This window comes from Ahaetulla prasina, chromosome 2, assembly GCF_028640845.1.
Source record: "Ahaetulla prasina isolate Xishuangbanna chromosome 2, ASM2864084v1, whole genome shotgun sequence".
In the NCBI taxonomy this organism is placed as follows: domain Eukaryota; kingdom Metazoa; phylum Chordata; class Lepidosauria; order Squamata; family Colubridae; genus Ahaetulla; species Ahaetulla prasina.
The window spans coordinates 241,679,471-241,697,388 of NC_080540.1; the positions used below are offsets into that span (position 1 = coordinate 241,679,471).

General features: G+C 37.8%; 2 protein-coding genes across 8 annotated transcripts in view; both read right to left on the reverse strand.

Moving 5' to 3' along the window:
- Positions 1-2,593: 2,593 nt before the first annotated feature.
- LOC131189758 (uncharacterized) lies at positions 2,594-14,849 on the reverse strand. Its single transcript, XM_058166135.1, has 3 exons — positions 14,495-14,849; positions 4,196-4,399; positions 2,594-3,585 (listed from the first exon to the last, which is right to left on the reverse strand). The coding sequence occupies exons 1-3, from the start codon at positions 14,847-14,849 to the stop codon at positions 3,308-3,310; spliced, it is 837 nt and encodes a 278-aa protein (XP_058022118.1). The 3' UTR covers positions 2,594-3,307.
- Positions 14,850-15,027: 178 nt separating this feature from the next.
- Positions 15,028-17,918, reverse strand: part of SEMA4D (semaphorin 4D) — a 121,861-nt gene continuing 118,970 nt past the window's right edge. For 6 of the 7 annotated variants that reach the window (XM_058166132.1, XM_058166129.1, XM_058166131.1 and 3 more), the window contains one exon: positions 15,424-17,311. In XM_058166132.1, the coding sequence (XP_058022115.1) occupies positions 16,395-17,311 (917 nt within the window). In that variant the 3' untranslated portion in view covers positions 15,424-16,394. Of the gene's footprint in view, positions 17,312-17,918 lie in introns of all 7 variants that reach the window. The other variant, XM_058166134.1, reaches the window with a different exon arrangement.

The following is a 17,918-nucleotide window of genomic DNA, read 5'->3' on the forward strand; positions in this document are numbered from 1 at the left end:
AAAAGGAAGTTTGGTGGTAGATTATAGTCATAAGATACAGAAAATGTTTGCCATAAAATAGCTTACTTTTTGCATACAAAGTAATTTCTCTGTTAATGGCGATCTTTAGAAAGCTAGCAGGATTCTGTGGTGCAGAAAGTGGCAGCAGTGCAAGACAAGAAGCAGGCAATGTGAAATGACTGAGTTTATAAAGCATTCTTTTCTCATATATCCATGCTAAAGGCGCAGTTTAACCAAGCAGAGAGAAAAATGTGAAGGGTCATTGTGTCCTAGGACAACAGTCCTCAATCTTTCTGGCTTGGCGACCCAGTGGTGGGGAGAAGAGATAGTTCCCTGTGAATGGCAGGTGAGCATGTGCGAGCACACACAGCTCCATTTGTGCAAGCAGCACCGCTTGCATGAAGGGAGCTTCACACATGTGCACCTGCTCACCCACTACTTGTGCGGCCTGATTCTAAACAGGCCATGGCCGGGTAGTGGGCTGCAGCCCGGGGGTTGGAGACTCCTGTCCTAGAATGTTAAAAAAAAATCCAGTCCTTTGTATTAAGTTTTCAATAGCCAAATAAACTTAGAAGCTGGAGAGAGGTTAGCTTGATCTATCAGCATAACCATTTTTCTTCGCCAGTGGAGCCAGAGGGTCTCGTTTCAACCAGAAGAACCAACTGTTGTGTGGGAATTTGACACCCCTGCTCAGAAGGCTTAGCCATTTTTATTTTTGCCAGAGGGATATGGAGGATTATTCCATTTTGAACCATTTTATGAAAAGCTTTCCAACATTTCGGTGTCTCGAGACAATTGAATAATTGTACAACTACTGTATAAAACAATTTTTTTTTGCAGTATGCCTCTTATATTGCAAAAGACATTTGCACTAAAATAACATCAGGTATTTTATTGATGCTATTACTGGGCAGTTTCACAGAGAAAATGCTGCTTTTCTTATGTACTTCTTTGTGTGCCTTTTAAAAAGCGTGGAAATTTTCATTGTAATTTTCATAACATTCCAGTCACACTTGCAATTTAGTAACAGGTGTATTTTCCAGTGCTTTGATTTCCAAATGCTATTTGCTCCTTTATTAGTATCAATAAGTACTGGTAAGAGAATTTGGTTAAAGTTTTTATGTCTTCCTGTGCCTTTACCTGCATAAAATACAGATATAGAAGTGCTTGGTTCAACAAAAACTGATACAATAAAAATCTTATTTCTTTATTATCAATGCTAGGGTATTGATAATAAAGAAATAAGATTTTTATTGTATCAATGCTAGGGTACTGGGGCAAGTTGCCTTTTGCCAAGGAATGCACTTAAATTTTTTTAAGAATGGTGGGGTTTTTTTCATTGTTCATCAAATTTTGAAAACATATCTTTCTTACTTAAAAAGTTGACAGGGTTTTAGTAACAGTTTTATGTTTTAATGTGCCTGAAACTGCATCACTAATTTTGAACAATTGTGGTTGGAAGATGTTCTGGTGGATGCAGAAAAAGAGAATTGGAGGTAGTCTTAAGCTACCTCAATCTATAATAAAATATCTTGAAGTCACTGCTGTATGTTATAACACTGGAGATAGCATAATATAGCTCAGACACTGATTATTTGTAGTATCTTTCTAGTCAGCAACACTTTCTACATTTCCTAGCAAATGAAAGTTATCAAGACGTTTGAATTTTAATTGGGTTCTCTATATAATGAAATATGTAGTTTTAAAAATGGAATGGGGGGACAGGAAAACCCTTAATCTAAGGGTCCAGCATGGGGCTAGCAAGTGTGCCTCAATGATTTGATAAGATTACTGATAATTAGGAATATTGTAATTTACGACATCACTATGAATTTCTGCATATTCTGTGAGAATTCTGTGAATCCTGCTAACAGAAATTTAAAACCCTGGGAAGCAGATCTTGTTTGACTTGAATGGATGACTTGATTTAATACATGGTTGTATTCACATATCCGTAGAGGGCTGATCACACAATATGTTTCAGCAACTCTTGTACCAGGTTTCCAAGTGAAGTTTGTAAACTGAAGCAAAGTGTTTTGCATGCGAATCAGCATAACTTCGCTCTGAACAAGATAATTGTGCAATTTTTACTAGTGGTACTCCATTTTCACCTTTAGGTATAGTGTAGTTGTAGCAGTTACAGAGTTTTCATTTACTTTGTCAAAATATATATTTACCAATTTTTTTTTAAAACCTGTTTTTTTATTATCTGATTCAGCAGATCAGCCATTTTTAGGCTTCAAAATGAAATTATGATTGCAAAAATCCATTTGAAGAAATAGTTGAATTTTTCAGGAGTTATTTGCAGGCATAATCCGTTTTCCTCAAAAGATCCCGCAGCCGAGTAACCAGACTAAAGGGAAAGAACCTACCTTGCCTGAATTATACTGTCTTAATAAATGTATAGTGCAGTGAGATTTCATGTACTTTCCATCTACTAGTGCAGCTGGAATTGTTCTTTCGAATAGGCAAAGACCGAAGTCATCGGTCATGGGATTCGTTAAATATCAGGTAATGAGGTCGTGCACATCTTGTAACATCCTTTTTCTTTTTCTTGGCATGGAGATATTTACAGAGTACCCGATGGCAGCTCTTCAATACACACGGTTCACATCAGCTGATAAAGCAACAGGCTAGTTTCCCTGCTATCTTCTGCTTAGAATGATTGGCACACAGGTCATACCTGAGCTAGTTCGATGTCAGAGTATCTTTTCTTTTTCAACAACACTTTTAGCCTCTTACACGGTGCTACTTTTGTTGCAACTGTCCTAAATAAATACAAACCAGAAAAAGCCTTTTAATCCGAGTGAATCATTATACAGTAATAAACGTAATACCTTGTCCCTGAGTCTACTAATCTTACTTTCTACAGGGACGTAAGACTTTGCATGCTCATCTCAATTTCAGTTCAGTCTTTATTACAGTTATGGACCAGCACAGCAACTTCTCAATAAACTGACAAGTGTGCATTTCATAAAAGTGCACTTTGAACTACTACGGTCATATTAGACTGCTGTGGGTCTTTTGAATTGGCTCTGGGAGCACTCTAGAATAAGGATTTTATGATGAAAGTAAGCTAACGATACCAGGTGTCTTCAGTGCATTTGCTGCTTTTGGCAATATGAATACAGTGGAGTGCCTAAGGGTGACTCATGAAAGTACAAGAAAGATCATTCAGATGTGGAAAAACACCCAAACTATCTCTAGCAATTGCCAATGTGGCAATTGACAAAAGTTACAGGTTGATTTGCCGGGTTTCAAACCAACTAATATGAATTTAGAAATGGTAACTGACCAGCCCAAGACTTCACAAATATTGTAAAGTACTTTGTGACTTGCAGTGTTCCTGTTTTGTGGCGAAAATGCTAACGGTTCTGCACAAACTAAGACAGTTTTGCCAATTTCTTCCAGGCACCCTGCAAAAATAAAATGTCCTTTCTTCGTCTAAACAAAATGAAAATCCACCTGCCCCAAATGTAATACCTACCAATGTGTTTTTCCAATTTTCCAACAGTTTCTCATGCTGACCAATAACACTTCTCCAGCTAGCAAAGTCTCTTGACCAGGTCTCTTGAGAGTTGCTACCTAAAGTAAACAATGGGAGGGAGGGATTTGGGTTAGGTGCTTATTAAACATTCAAATATTGGTATTTTTAAAAATTATATGTTCTCTTATATAGATCTAGAGCTAAGCATGTGATGCTATGAGAATATTTAACATTTATACAGTTCAAATCATCAATTGACAAGGGTCTTACTTATTTTGTAAGTTTATTTAGATAAAAGGGAGTTACGGTACTTAAAAGCAGCTTAGTATATTGTGCAATAACATTGATAGAAAATATTTCTGGGTAGAGCACAGGCATCCACACTTGCTCATTTCTGCTTAGTGTTAAATTATCGAGAGCCTGCCAAGTTTTCTTCTGCTCAGCAGTAATCCGGCTGCATCCTTTAACCACAAATGATAATTTTGCAGAGATGCCAATTTGCTCATGTTGGAACAAGTCAGCATTCCTGAGATCATAAATCTGTGTATTCCCACTAGGTCCCCTTTTAGTTACCTGAAATGAGCAGTCTAGCTGGCCCATTAGGTTTGCTCAGCTTAGGATTTTCTGCCTCAGGGCTCTTTGGTTTTAGAGTTCTGTGTGACATCTTGAAATCTGAAAAAAGCCACTGCCCAGCAGAGACCCCGTTACCTTCTACAGTGATAGACGAGGTAGAGGCTTTGCTCCCAGATTCTGAGATCAGCAGGCAAGTGTATTCTGAATCCTGTGCCACGGCATCTTTCACCCAACTTAAGAGGTGCATTCGCCCATTGGACAGCATGTGGGTTTGCTCATTCACACAGTTTGCCATCTTTTGCCCATTTTTTTTCCATACAAAATGTGCGTCTCTGGACCCTGTGGAAAAGTGGTCAGTCAAACAAATAGGACAAGTGCAAAGTCTAAAGACATTACAAAGTCTCCCTGGAACAGGATACTCTAATAATACATTTTTGCATCTGGTAGAAATCCTGAGATCTTCCAAGCAAAGTCTAGAGAAAAATTGGTAAAAGAAACCTATTTCCCAGATATTTTGGTGATTAACTGAACTTCCCGTAGAAATGCCCTTTCTTCCCTTCACCCACCTGCATGTCATAACCCCATTGCCATGCCTTCTGTGTTCATTATCTTCCAGATAAAAACAGGTTTGAAAGGTTAGTTAGGCACAAACCCATTTTATTAACTATAACAGGAAGGTATTTCCTCCCGCCCCTCCTCTCCGAAAACCAACTGCTCCATGAATTGACAGGGGCCACCATCCAAAAGCCATAATACAGTGATGCTTCCCCTGACAACACCTTTCCACTATTATCATCTTGAAGACGTCAGTTTAGTTGTAAGTATTCTTTTTCCCAATGATTTCTCTAGTCCTTCAATTAAGATAATGTATATTTAATCCTACCTTTAATCCAAGAGGTCAACATGGAATAGGGTACAAGCAAATGCACTTTCAATCTAGCCTTTCTCCAAAGGTACAAGGAGAAAGAAATACCGAAGATATAGTAGAATGAGCACAAATCCCAAAGCTATAAATGACAGATTGGACCCTCACAACTGCTCAGAAAAGTGCTGCCAAGTCATCCTTGTAGTATATTTAATTTTGTCTTTGAGTCAATTTCTTTAGTCTTGAGACCACATCTGTTTTGATAAATATAATCCCTGATATACTATTTTTAAAAAATCAGATTGACCCTTGTTCATAGAAACATTACACATGCTTGCTCCAAAGCATATTTACATTGGATGAGTCCCAATTTATAATATATCATATTAAATTGATCTCAAAATTTGCTATGGAAGGCACTGAAATAATGCTCTAAGCAGAGTGTTGAATACATATAGGTAAAATACAAACACTTTGTGGCATCAGGTTGAAATCCTTTCCTATTTTCCAGCATTTGGGGAGAGGTTTCCACCTAAGCTTTGAGAATTGAAGAAAGGAATTCATGTTGGGTGCAAATCATTGCATTGCGGTTTCAAACACCACAATCTCAGGTTATTTTCCCAAACCATCAGTACTCTTGGGAGCCATTCAAAAACATTTCATTCCTACAACTCCTTTCTCAAACAGCCTACCCCAAAGAAACAAATGTCTTCAGATCTGACCTGCGGATAACTTCTGCAGCTGACACCCTTTTGCAGCTGATACCCTTCTGGTAGCTTCCCAAGCAGCACCTTGGGGTGTGACTGAAGACGTGCTAATCGGGCAGCTTTCGTCATTTTCCCATGAAGGTTTCAGAGTCCCGAAAACAGGATTTTCCCTTGTTTCAGCACAAACCAACTTCTTATTTTCTCAATGGCAGCAATACTCCTTCATTTCAGGTCATGGAGGAGTGGAATTTTCTTTTTTTTTTAACTTTAGATGAAGGGCTCATAAATACCTAATTTTTGATTGCATAAATACATCCCTCACAACAATTAAAAAGAGAGTGAGCACAATTCATATCTAAAAAAATACTTTATTCCGACACGTGCAACCATTATCACTGCTGCAATTTAATGTATTCCAGATATATTAGACTGCAACTTCTCATCTTCCTAACACTCCATAGGTAATGGCCATGGGTTTTGTGGTTGGCAAATAGTATGTTAAAAAAAAGAAAAGAGCAATGTGAACTTTTTAATTGTAAAAATTGACAACATGCAGAAGAAATATTGGTGCACGATATTTGTGTACAATCAGCTCTCCAAGCCATACTGACTAGATTTACTGCAGTAAATGTTTTGGCAAATTAACTAGGCTCCCAGTTGATATAGAAGTTGGTATTGTGTTTGAATTTATGTTTGTAAGATATAATTCAACCTTGGCTTAATGGCATTAGTAGAAATGATTTTCTAGACGAGGACATTGCAATGAACCATTAAACTGAAACCATTTGGATGGCCTTGGATACTTGCATCTTTCATTAAAAGAAAATCAATGTACTTACTTTCATTTTTCTTCATGTTTCAGCGATGCTTGTAGAATTAAAAAAATATTAATGGTTATCAAATGCAGGAATCACATGTCAATTTAAAATATTAAAGTGAGATCTGGAATTATATGCCTGGAATGCCTACAGACCATCCAAATACTGCTTAATAACTCCCAGCAAAAGGAAAGCTTATCAACATATTTCTTCTAATGTTTACTGGCATATGCATCCCACATTTCCTTTGCAGGTACATATACTGCATGAAATAGAAAACAGAAGGGGGAAAAGGCTTTCGATCCGAGGGTAATAAATATGCAGAATATGGAGGCATACACTTTCAATATAAAGCACATTTGTAGTTCTTTATGCATTAAATTTAAATTGAATTTAAATACAAAGCTGATTGTATCTAAAAGTCTACTAGGGCTCCAGTATTGCACAGCAACACCTGAGTCAAGTGCGACATTTCACACCAGAGGAATTCCAGTGCAGATATGATTTAAGCTGCGCTTCATGTCATGATGCAGAGGCTAGCATCTCGCTTTTAAGGCTGCAGATCTATCTATATTTGCATGAGGGTAAGGGTTATTGTTGAATAAACCAAAATGTGATCTGCCATTTTCCTCATAGGTTTCAATGCAAAAGTTTCATTTCAAAGGTTACGTTTTTCTAGTCCATGTTTCCGTTATTGATGATGATGAGCTATTAATATAAATGACACTTTGCAAAGCTGCTTATGGAGAAAAAAATGTACTTTCCATTACAAACAGAACACTAAATTTCTGTATTGTTCTGAAATGATGAAAGATCCTGCAACTGTTACAGATTTAGAAGCACACTTTAAAGCACCATTCGCCTTACAACAAAGTTTGAAAGGATGGTCTGCTAAGTATTATAAGTTCACAATGTTTTGCTCAGGAAAAACCGTTATGATAGTGAATCTTCTCAAAACTAAAATTATTGGGGTGCAGGTCTGTTGTTAGTTCAATTTACAATAGAAGACATTGCTAGAGTCAATCTAGTTTCAGTTGGATGAGGTCTCGCTGAAGGTGGAAAAAATAAGGTCATTGAGGATGGAAATCAACATGAGAAGAGTAGAATCAAGGCAGAAGCACAAGGGAAATGCCAAATAAAAATAAAAGAGATTAAATCAGCGGTGAAATGCACTTACCTTCGCTACCAGTTCGGGAGTGTGAACGTGCGTGCCTCTTCTGCACATGCGCAGAAGATCAAAATCAGGATGTAATGACGTCCTGGCGGGTGGGCAGAGCCTCCCGCCGCAGGCGCTACCGGTTCGTGCGAGCCGGATAGAACGGGACAGATTTCACCGCTGGATTAAATGATTATGCCTGGGTTCTTAAAGTCATTTTTTGTGTATAAATTTAATTCCCTGATGGAAGAATCCTCATCCCAACATGGAAACGTAGCATGAGTGAAAATTTAATGAAGACTAGCCAAGGACTTTTTATTGGGACAATTTATGTGCCTTATCTTCTCTGTATGTGTATGTGTGTGTGTGTATCAATCACACATTAGCAGATGTAGCAAATGACACTTTCTAGAAAATATGCTTAGGAGCACCATATCTTTAAGTAGATTGTAAGAAAACCAAAACTATTTTTAAAAATCAGCATTCTCAGACTAAAATGGCTCCAGGAGAGACACTGTGAAAAAGGGAATCTAAAAGATATGCTTCACCATAACAATATTTAAAGTGAGAAATGAAAATTGCATCTGAAGGAATCCGCTGAAATTTTCATTTATTTATTTTTCACATTTTTGAACCGTACACCTCCCTCAGAGAGGGGCTCTCATTTTGCTGTGAGCTGAACCACTGTGAAAGAAACAAAAAAGCTGTAACCCTTTGAAATTTGAAAGCTCTTTTCACACAAAAGGACCATTTGCTATGTCTTCTTCTAATTTCTACTCTGGGCACATGGGAAACAGGCCAGCAATTCTTTAGGAATGTCCACGGGGATTATAGAAAAAGACAATATGGTGGCCATGATGGCTCCTACTGTTTTTGTGTGTGACACATGATACACATTAAACAACAATTGGAGCTTTGATTATGCCATTATGGCCACCATCTTGGCCATACACTACTATTAATCGTCTCATCGTTTCCATCACCAATCTCTTTCCACTTATGACTGTAACTTTTTGTTGCTATCATTAAGGGTTAAATTGTACCCTATGACCATCATTTGTGTTGTAAATGTTATATCTTGATGAAGGTGTTTTTTCTTTTATGTACACTGAGACCATATGCACCAAGACAAATTCCTTGTGTGTCCAATCACACTTGGCCAATAAATTCTATTCTATTCTATTCTATTCTATTCTATTCTATTCTATTCTATTCTATTCTATTCTATTCTATTCTATTCTATTCTAATTTTTGACTCTGCCCAGCAATTATTGAACCCCAAATAAGGGTTCTCTCCCTATTACTCAACAAGACACAAACTGGCATGATTCAGGAATTGTAACTGCTTAATTGGTCCAGAAGACAATAATTAAAAATTATACTCCAGGAGGAGAAGAAAAAAGAGGAGCCATACAAGTTGGGTATTCTTTAGGAAAGATTGTGGTGAGGAAAACTGCCTTGGGTCCCACGTATGGAATGGGCCTCACCGAGAATATGGTTGAATATTTAAAATAGTCAAACGGATTTAGTTATTTCCTTCAAGACACTACATCAATTAAAGTAACATTCTAGTAATTATTTCAGTATTTTGGATTTCCCAACATACTTTAGTTTCCAATGGGTAAAACAATGTGGAAAGAAAATCAACTTATTTCATGTTTTCTTCAATCTGCCTATTAAACAAGAGATCTGGTGGCAAATTATTTGTTCTAAAGAAATAGAAAAAATAAACATCTCTAGAATAGAATAGAATAGAATAGAATAGAATAGAATAGAATAGAATAGAATAGAATAGAATAGAATTTTATTGGCCAAGTGTGATTGGACACACAAGGAATTTGTCTTGGTGCATATGCTCTCAGTGTACATAAAAGAAAAGATACGTTCATCAAGGTACAACATTTACAACACAATTGATGATCAATATATCAATATAAATCATAAGGATTGCCAGCAACAAGTTATAGTCATACAGTCATAAGTGGAAAGAGATTGGTGATGGGAACTATGAAACGATTAATAGTAGTGCAGATTCAGTAAATAGTCTGACAGTGTTGAGGGAATTATTTGTTTAGCAGAGTGATGGCCTTCGGGAAAAAACTGTTCTTGTGTCTAGTTGTTCTGGTGTGCAGTGCTAGTATTGTGAACAGTATAGGAAAGATAATGATTTAACATCCTTGGTACAGTAAAGATTAATTGATTGATTTGATTTGCATGCCACTCATTTCCCTTATAAGGAGATGGTTAGTTAATTAAGTCCTACAATCTTCAAAACTGAGAGGAAAAGACTGTTTTAAACTGGATCATAAACCGAGAGCCAGGTGACCTTTCTCCCTTCTTTGCTTGGTGGGAAGTGAAGCTCTAAAGAGGATCAAAGAGCAAAGGACATATTCCTTGAGATCTTTCGACATATGCTGGAGTGAGAAGTAAATGATGTATAGACTACAAACTTCCTATTCCTGAGTCTCTCAGCCTTAGAAACTCCCTAACAAAAATAGACAGCAGGTAAGAGAAAAAAAACAGCAATCTCTGATTCAGCACATCTGATGACTATGGGGAAGTCAGTCATACAATAAAACATCATCTGAAAATTAATCATAGCAGGAGGCTCTACACCCAGCATTAACTTGAGAGATAACCAAGAAGCATTTAGCAATCCTTACAATCTCAACTCCCACCATCCCAGAATTTTTTTTTTTAATTAATGAGCTACAATCAACAGTTTAATTTTCTGGGAATCAGGTCTACCTACGATTCCCAATTCGCAGTTGTTCAATTTGACATCATGATTCTGGATGGGACTGTACCCATTTTGGGCCAACCAGTATGTTTGAAATATTGAAAAACTACCATAGGATTGGTTACAAATTAAGGTGTGGAAATGCTCATTCACAGAACAATGGGTGTGGTTAGCTTTAAGGTTCCCATCTCCTCAAATGCCAAATAGATGGAGTTAAAAGAATAAGAACTTGAATACAAGAAGGAAGTGTAACTTGAGCATCAAAATACACATTTTGTTCCATTCCTCAACGACCCTAGAATACCCCATTGTTTTCTCTTGTACTCAAGCTGATGCTGCTTCTCTCTCTCTCTCTCTCTCTCACACACACACACACACACACACACACACACACACGTACACACCTCATCCTCCTCTATTGAGCTTTCCTCAAACCTTTTCTAATCCCTTTTACAGTATTTATCTGTGGTTCATCCTTTGAACCACTCCCAAGGTCTTCATCATCCACTATTTCCTCTAACCTCCATAGCTCAGCAGAGAGCAGTACTGAGATCCATTCCTTACTTTAAAGAGTTGTTGATAAAAGTGCAGAACAAAGGGTTTTGAATCCGAAGAATCTAGAGCAGGGGTGTAAAACTCAAGGCCCAGGGGCCGGATCTGGCTCACAGGGTACTTAGATCTGGCCCACGGGACCACCCTAGAAACAACATGGTGCTTCAGCCAGTGAAAATAAGCTCCCGAACTCTGTTTTCAGCTGCCACGGCCTCCTGCAATGCTCTGCCAGTGAACACAGGCCTGGGAGCCCATTTTTGCTGGCAGAGCACTCGGGCCGCCACAGGCGCCCCCGACAGGAGTGACGTCAAGTTGGCCACACCCACCCTACCACCACCACCCGAGATCAAACACAACCCTGATGCGACCATCAATGAAACAGTTTAGATAGCCCTGCTTTAGAGGCATTTGTAGAAATAGGGATAGCAGGAAAGTAAGAATTCTGTGCCTCACTTTAAAAATTCAAGGCAGAGCAATTTAAGGCATCTTTGCAGTGGAAGATGCTGGAAATTACAGACTGCCTTAACTCCTAGCTTCAGTTCTAGGACTAAAATAAAACTCTGAAAGCTAATTGCTCTTTTTTGTACAATGAGAAATTAAATACTTTTAAAAAATGTTTTTAATTTACATGAGAGTTATTGGTTCCAAAAGGGATGCACTGGCTAAGACGCTAAGCTTGTCAATCGAAAGTTCAGCGGTTCGAATCCCTAGTGCCGCATAACAGGGTGAGCTCCCATTACTTGTCCCAGCTCCTGCCAACCTAGCAGTTCGAAAATGTAAAAAATGCAAACAGAAAAATGGGGACCACTTTTGGTGGGAAAGTAACAGCGTTCCGTGCGCCTTTGGCGTTTAGTCATGCTGGCCACATGACCACAGAGACGTCTTTGGACAGCGCTGGCTTTTCGGCTTTGAATGGAGATGAGCACCACCCCCTAGAGTCGGGAACAACTAGCACATATGTGCAAGGGGAACCTTTACCTTTTTTATTGGTTCTGAAGGTCTACAAAAGTATGCTATTTAATACTAATGCATCCTAGAGAACTTCCAAGAAGCAAGATTCTGCTTATGTGTAATAACTGTTTGTGAAATAAATCACACATGCATGATGACACTCAAAACAATCCTAAATCCACAATCACTCCATGCAAACAACATCCAGTTGTTGAATTATGTCAAAATGTTCTGAGCTGGGATACCTAGTGATTATAAAAAAATAGATAAAATGTTTCTGCAAAATATGCAAATAAGGGTTGAAGTGAGTAACATTGCCTACACCTGCTAATAAGCAGATTGAGAAACTCTTTCTGGAAGTGGAAGCAAAAAAATGCAAGACTACAGTAGGTATAAAAAATTTATACACTATTAAAATGCCAGGTTTTTGAGATGTAAAAAAAAAAATCAGATGAAGATGATAAATCACTGCAGAATTTTTCCCACCTTTAATATAACATATCAGCTGTAAAAATTCAGAAATAAACTGAAATCTTTTTTTGGGGGGGGAGGGAGGGATAAATAAAACTTACCAGAACGTGGTTGTGTAAGTGTGCACACCCTCTTATAAGTAGGGATGTGGCTGTGTTCAGAATGAACCAATCAGATTCAAACTGATGTTAAATAGTAATCAGGACACACCAGCCATCAATTAAAATGGACATGTGGAACATGAAGAACTAGAACTCTCAATGCAGGGAGATGAACCTGGTTTAGTAGGCATTATGGAAACCTGGTGAGATTAAAAATCATGAAATAGAATGCAGAGAATGGTCGGATGTAACTTATTCAGAAGGGGCAGAACAGACTAAAAGAAAAAAGTAGCCTTATGGGTAAGGCAAGTAAACAGCATGTACTGAGATCCAGGCATTGTACACAAAGCTTCTAAAAACACCTTGGTAATTGCAAGGAAGGGCAAACAACCAAGATATTTGTGGAGCCAGGTGGTAAGAAATTGTCAAGCCTGGTAGAAAATGCAGATAATGCTCTTCTAGACACTAGGACGACTGGCAACACAAATGGCTTAAGACAGCAGCTGGAAGAAGCAGAACAAATTACTCTGGGAAAAGAGAGGGGGAGGTTGAAAGATAAGCAAATCAAGACTAAATGCTAATTTACAATGAGTCAAAGTATTAACAGAGGTAAATGATCAGAGACGAGAGCGTGTAAGGAGTGATTTAATATTTCAGCAAAGGAAAATTTAAATATAGAAAAAGTTTCAAAGATAGTATTGCTACCTGATTGTAATCATCACTTCTGGGGGGAAAAAAGAAGGGATGAGACACCTTGCACTTCCTGATGTGATAAGTGAATTTGTGCAATCTGCATCATGAATAAAAGCAAATAAATGCTGTAATTATGGATGCTTTTGACAGGTGGCTTTGCCCACAGATTTAGTAATCTCCTAGCTTTCATTTGGAGTTTTGCTCCCTGTTTTGCCTGTGTAAGCCTCCTCAGTTTTAAGAAATTCTGTGAATTTAAGTTGCTGGAGATCTCCTGGGGATTCAGGGCCCCTTGCTATTTGGTTACTCCTACCTCAGCATCAAAATTCAGAACCTTGTCAAGCTGCAACAATGAGCAGAAAGCATTAAAATGTAAATGCAAAGCCCTTCATTACCACAGGAACAATAAAAGGCATCAGAATAGGAGTCTAGATTATTCATGCCAGGGATGCACATATGAAAGAGATCCGGGTGTCTTGGAGCATTTGCAGAAAAAGCAAATGGAATCCAGGTAGTTCTCCACAATTGAGCTCAAAACGCCCTAGTCCAGATTTCCGGAATTGTTATGGCCATTTTTGAGAATTCTGGCAGTTGAACTTCTACACATCTGGAAGCTGCCTATATTGGAAAGTAATGGCTTAGATAATTGGGGTCCCTTTCCACCCTTAGATTTTATAATTCTATGGAATCCTAAACCCATTAATAAAGAGTTCTATTCCTATTCTGAGAAGTGTGATTTATCTCACTTTAAAAGGTAAAATTAACACCTTGCCAAAAGCTAACTTAATAATTCTATCAAACATAATCAAGTATTTCTAATTCAGATACAGTATGAGTGTGTTATTAAAATAGTGCTAAGAATCACTTCTCTCTGTGTGTGAGTGTGTGTGTAAATGTATGCAAGAGACAAAAAACAAAACAACCAAGAAATCAAAATTATAGAATACATTCTGGTCAGGTAAATGTTTTTATAACATCCCTAGTTACATTTATGTGTTCAGAGCAGCTTAAAAGCAAGTGCTGAGCTATACTCACATGCCTGTAGGACATAAATCAGGTAGCTCAATGGTTGTCAACCTTTTCTTTACTACGGACCCCCTTCAAATACCTTTTATGGCCACAGATCCCCAAGACTTAACTCAAGATTTAAATCATAACATTTCTTCAAGCTTTCGAGGACCCCCTGTGACATCGTGCCCCCCCCTCCAGGGGTCACAAAAACCACAGGTTGAGAATCATTGGGGTAGCTTGAAGAAATTAATGCCCCAACTTCTTCCTAACTCACTGGAGGGCTTAAGATGGCATGTCACAAAAATGTAACACAGGCACTTTGGTGAATAAACAAAACCGGGCAGTGGCCGCTGGAAGGATCTTCTGACTTACCTATGGCTTGACAAAAGAGGAGGAAGGTGCTATGAGCATTAACATGCAGGATCTGGTCACTTAGGAAAGGTGGTAGCAGTGTAACTGGAGCATGATCTGTGTTAGACCAAACTTCAGGCTGGAGGCAGCTGGGTGAAGGGAAATCACTTCCAACACAGGACAAAGAGGTACCAGTAGGAGGAAAAGCTACAGAAGTGGAAGCTGTGGCAGAAGAGGACAGAAAAGGAAAAAGAAGAAGAAAAGGGCACTGAGGAAAAAAGTCTAAAAGAAACACTTCACATGCCAAAGAAATGATGTGCATACGAAAGAAAAAGAAGAGGAAAAAATAGAAAACAGAAATGTAAAGGAAAGCCATGGAGATCCTGTCTTGACTCCATTCTGTGTTCACCAAACAAGAAACCAAAGCTTTGTGGATTTTATTGTGGTAAAATTAATCTAAGGTTCAATAATAAAGATGGAATGCAATTAATTTCAATATTTATTCCATAACCTTTTCACATATACATAGGTAAGATAGAAAAATAAAAGCAAAATGAATCATACAAAATATAAAACTATTCACAGCAATACCATCTAAGAGTGGTTGGGGAGTTAACAAAAAAAAAATTGGGGATAAATTTGCCTACTGAGCAAGGAGATTTCTTGCTATTCCTAACCTCCCTGTTTCTTGTAACACAAAGGAGAGACACAGAGACAGCAAAATACAAGTATTAAAACTGTACATCACAAAAGAATTTTACATACAAATAGTGCCACCGTGAACCACATTTAATGTATTTTAATCCATGAAGAGATTAAACAGTTTTTGGGCAGTTTTGGTTTGTCTGTCTTGTTTCTTCACTTGCTTTTTTTCAAATGTTGATGTATGATGTGATAAAAGTGTGAAAACATTTCGCAAAGTGGCTTTGGGTGGTATAATCTGATTACTTTCCAACTATGAAAAAGGTTGAAAAATAAGTATTCTCTCTCACCTCTTCAGGGACAGCCATCAAATGTTTGTCAAATTCTGCAGTGTAAACACACAAGGCTCTCAAAATGTGTGTAGTTTGGTGACAGTGTCTCCCATCGTCCACTTAAAAAAACCCCAAAATGTAGTTAATGTGGCAGTGTCTAACACCTTTTTTTAAATCTCTTTTCTAAGCTACATTTCCCCATAATCCAAAATTGAGCACTTATAGTGATTACCATAGCATCTCTAAAAATAATAAAACAAAATCATTTAACCAAAACGTATCCCTGAGAACCTTATGCAAATCTATCCAGACCTGTCCCAATATATAGCATATTCTACAAAAAGTACACAAACTGTTTGGGAAAACTTAAATGCTTCTTTCATCAACTATAGTTAACAGACAAAATACGATGACGGCAGTACATTAAGCATTATAAATCACTAGATGCAAAGAAATGTCCAAAACTGGACAAAAAGCCTATAATTTACCAATCTGATAAACTAAATATTATTTCCAATTTGGAATTAAACTGAAATTAGATTTTTTAACAGCAGTTAAATATATGTAAGCTGTAGCTACTTAAATCCTTTTTGGCATGGATCTGCAAAAAGAGTTAATTTTACTTTCTATGGAAACAGGAAATAAAGAAGTATGTGCAAATGTTAAATCAACCTCAAGAAAAAAATGTTTCAAATTTGCAACTGGCCATTTAAAATAAAAATTCAATGAACAAATGAGAAAAATAAATGTGGAACAAAATGTTTTTTTAGAACAGAGCAGATAGTTCCTTGTTCAATCCAGTTGTGAAATGACAAATCACATACAGAACGATGACCCTTATAGATAGCCCTTTGTGGCCTAGTTATCACATTTCAAATGCAGTGTATTAAAAAAAACTCAATGTAGAATAATCAAACTTTCATCAGAAAAACTGGAACCTGTTGCCTTTAATCTGCCTCAGCATCTGAGTCAGCAAACTTCAGTTCACATTTAACATCAAAAGGTTTGTCCTTGACATCTTTGTAAGATTGCGAATGGTCCTCGTCATGCTGAATGTGGCCATTTCCATAGTCTGCTTCTGTTTCATAGCCTGTGTCATGTGCTGGCTTTGGATGTTCTCCACTTTGGGTCATAAGACTGCCTGGCTCCACCAAGGTCTCTTTCACACTTTGCTCACAATCAGAAAAATCTGCCTTGGGCTTCTTCTTCCCAAGTATCATAGCAGAGCGGAACTTCAGACACTGGTCTGGTAAATATCCTTTGTAACAATTGTAGACTAACAGACTCAAGAACAGCACAAAAAAGAACAAAAAGAGAAACATCAAAAGGGAACTATCATTTGATTTTAGAAACATGGTCTTTTCAGGGACCTCAAGAAACGACTTGGTGCGTTCAAGACTGGAGGCAGTGCTCATTAGCATTGGGACAAGAGGATTTGTTTCTATCCTGGCTGTTGAGACTGGTACTGGTACTGTTGGAATGTGAACAGCTAACCCTTCAGTAGGAAAAGAAGCCATTTTAGATGCCTCTCTGTTACCTTCTGTTTGTGGAATAGGCTGCTTTGGGCCCAGAGTGGTATGCTGGATTTTTTTCAGTTCCAAAACATGTTTAGCCAACACTTGTGAAAACTTTTGATTCTTCACTTTTTCCTCTGACAGGCATTGATAAACGCCACTGTCACCCTCAGACAAATTGAAGATGAGCAACGCTTTCTCCAGAAGACGATACTTAGGGCTTTCCACCTTTAGCACATCATCCTTGAATTTCCAAACCACCTGTGCCAGGTTGGATTTCTTTGAACATTTTAATTCTGCAGTGCTCCCATGCCCGAAAATGTGCTGCAGAGAATGCTCTCTGACTTTATCTGAAATGGCAAAATAAATGTGAAACCACATCAGAAACGACTTTTTGAAGAGAAAGGGAGACCAATTCAGCCACGTTGGGAGATCAAATGCTCATAATGTCAGTGCAGGTAGCCTATCACACCACACCTATGGCAGTATCCAACTGGTATCCTTCTGTTGACAGGAAGCATCAATCAGGGTAATACAATCGAATGGGGTCCTTCAAATGCTAGGCATTCATGGACTAGTTTAGAAGATGGCACAAGGCCTGCAGAGTTATATGGTATCATTGGAAAAAAAATCATTGTTTATTCTGTTGATGAATGCCTCCATCAGAAGACTTCAAAATGGATATGACCGTTATTAATGCGAGACAAGATATAACTTACACTACGTATTATACCCAGGTTCAGCTAAACAAATATGGGTAGAACTTCTCTGCTCTTATGTTTGGAAGTGGAGGAGGCACAGGGAAAAATGTATGAATGATCATAACAGATCAGAGGAAAAAAGTCTAACATATTTAAGTTGTATAATGAGCAGATCATAATAACAAGTGCGATATACAGGCTTAACCTAAACACAAACAAACAACAAATATAACACAAACTTGGAAAGACAGACTAT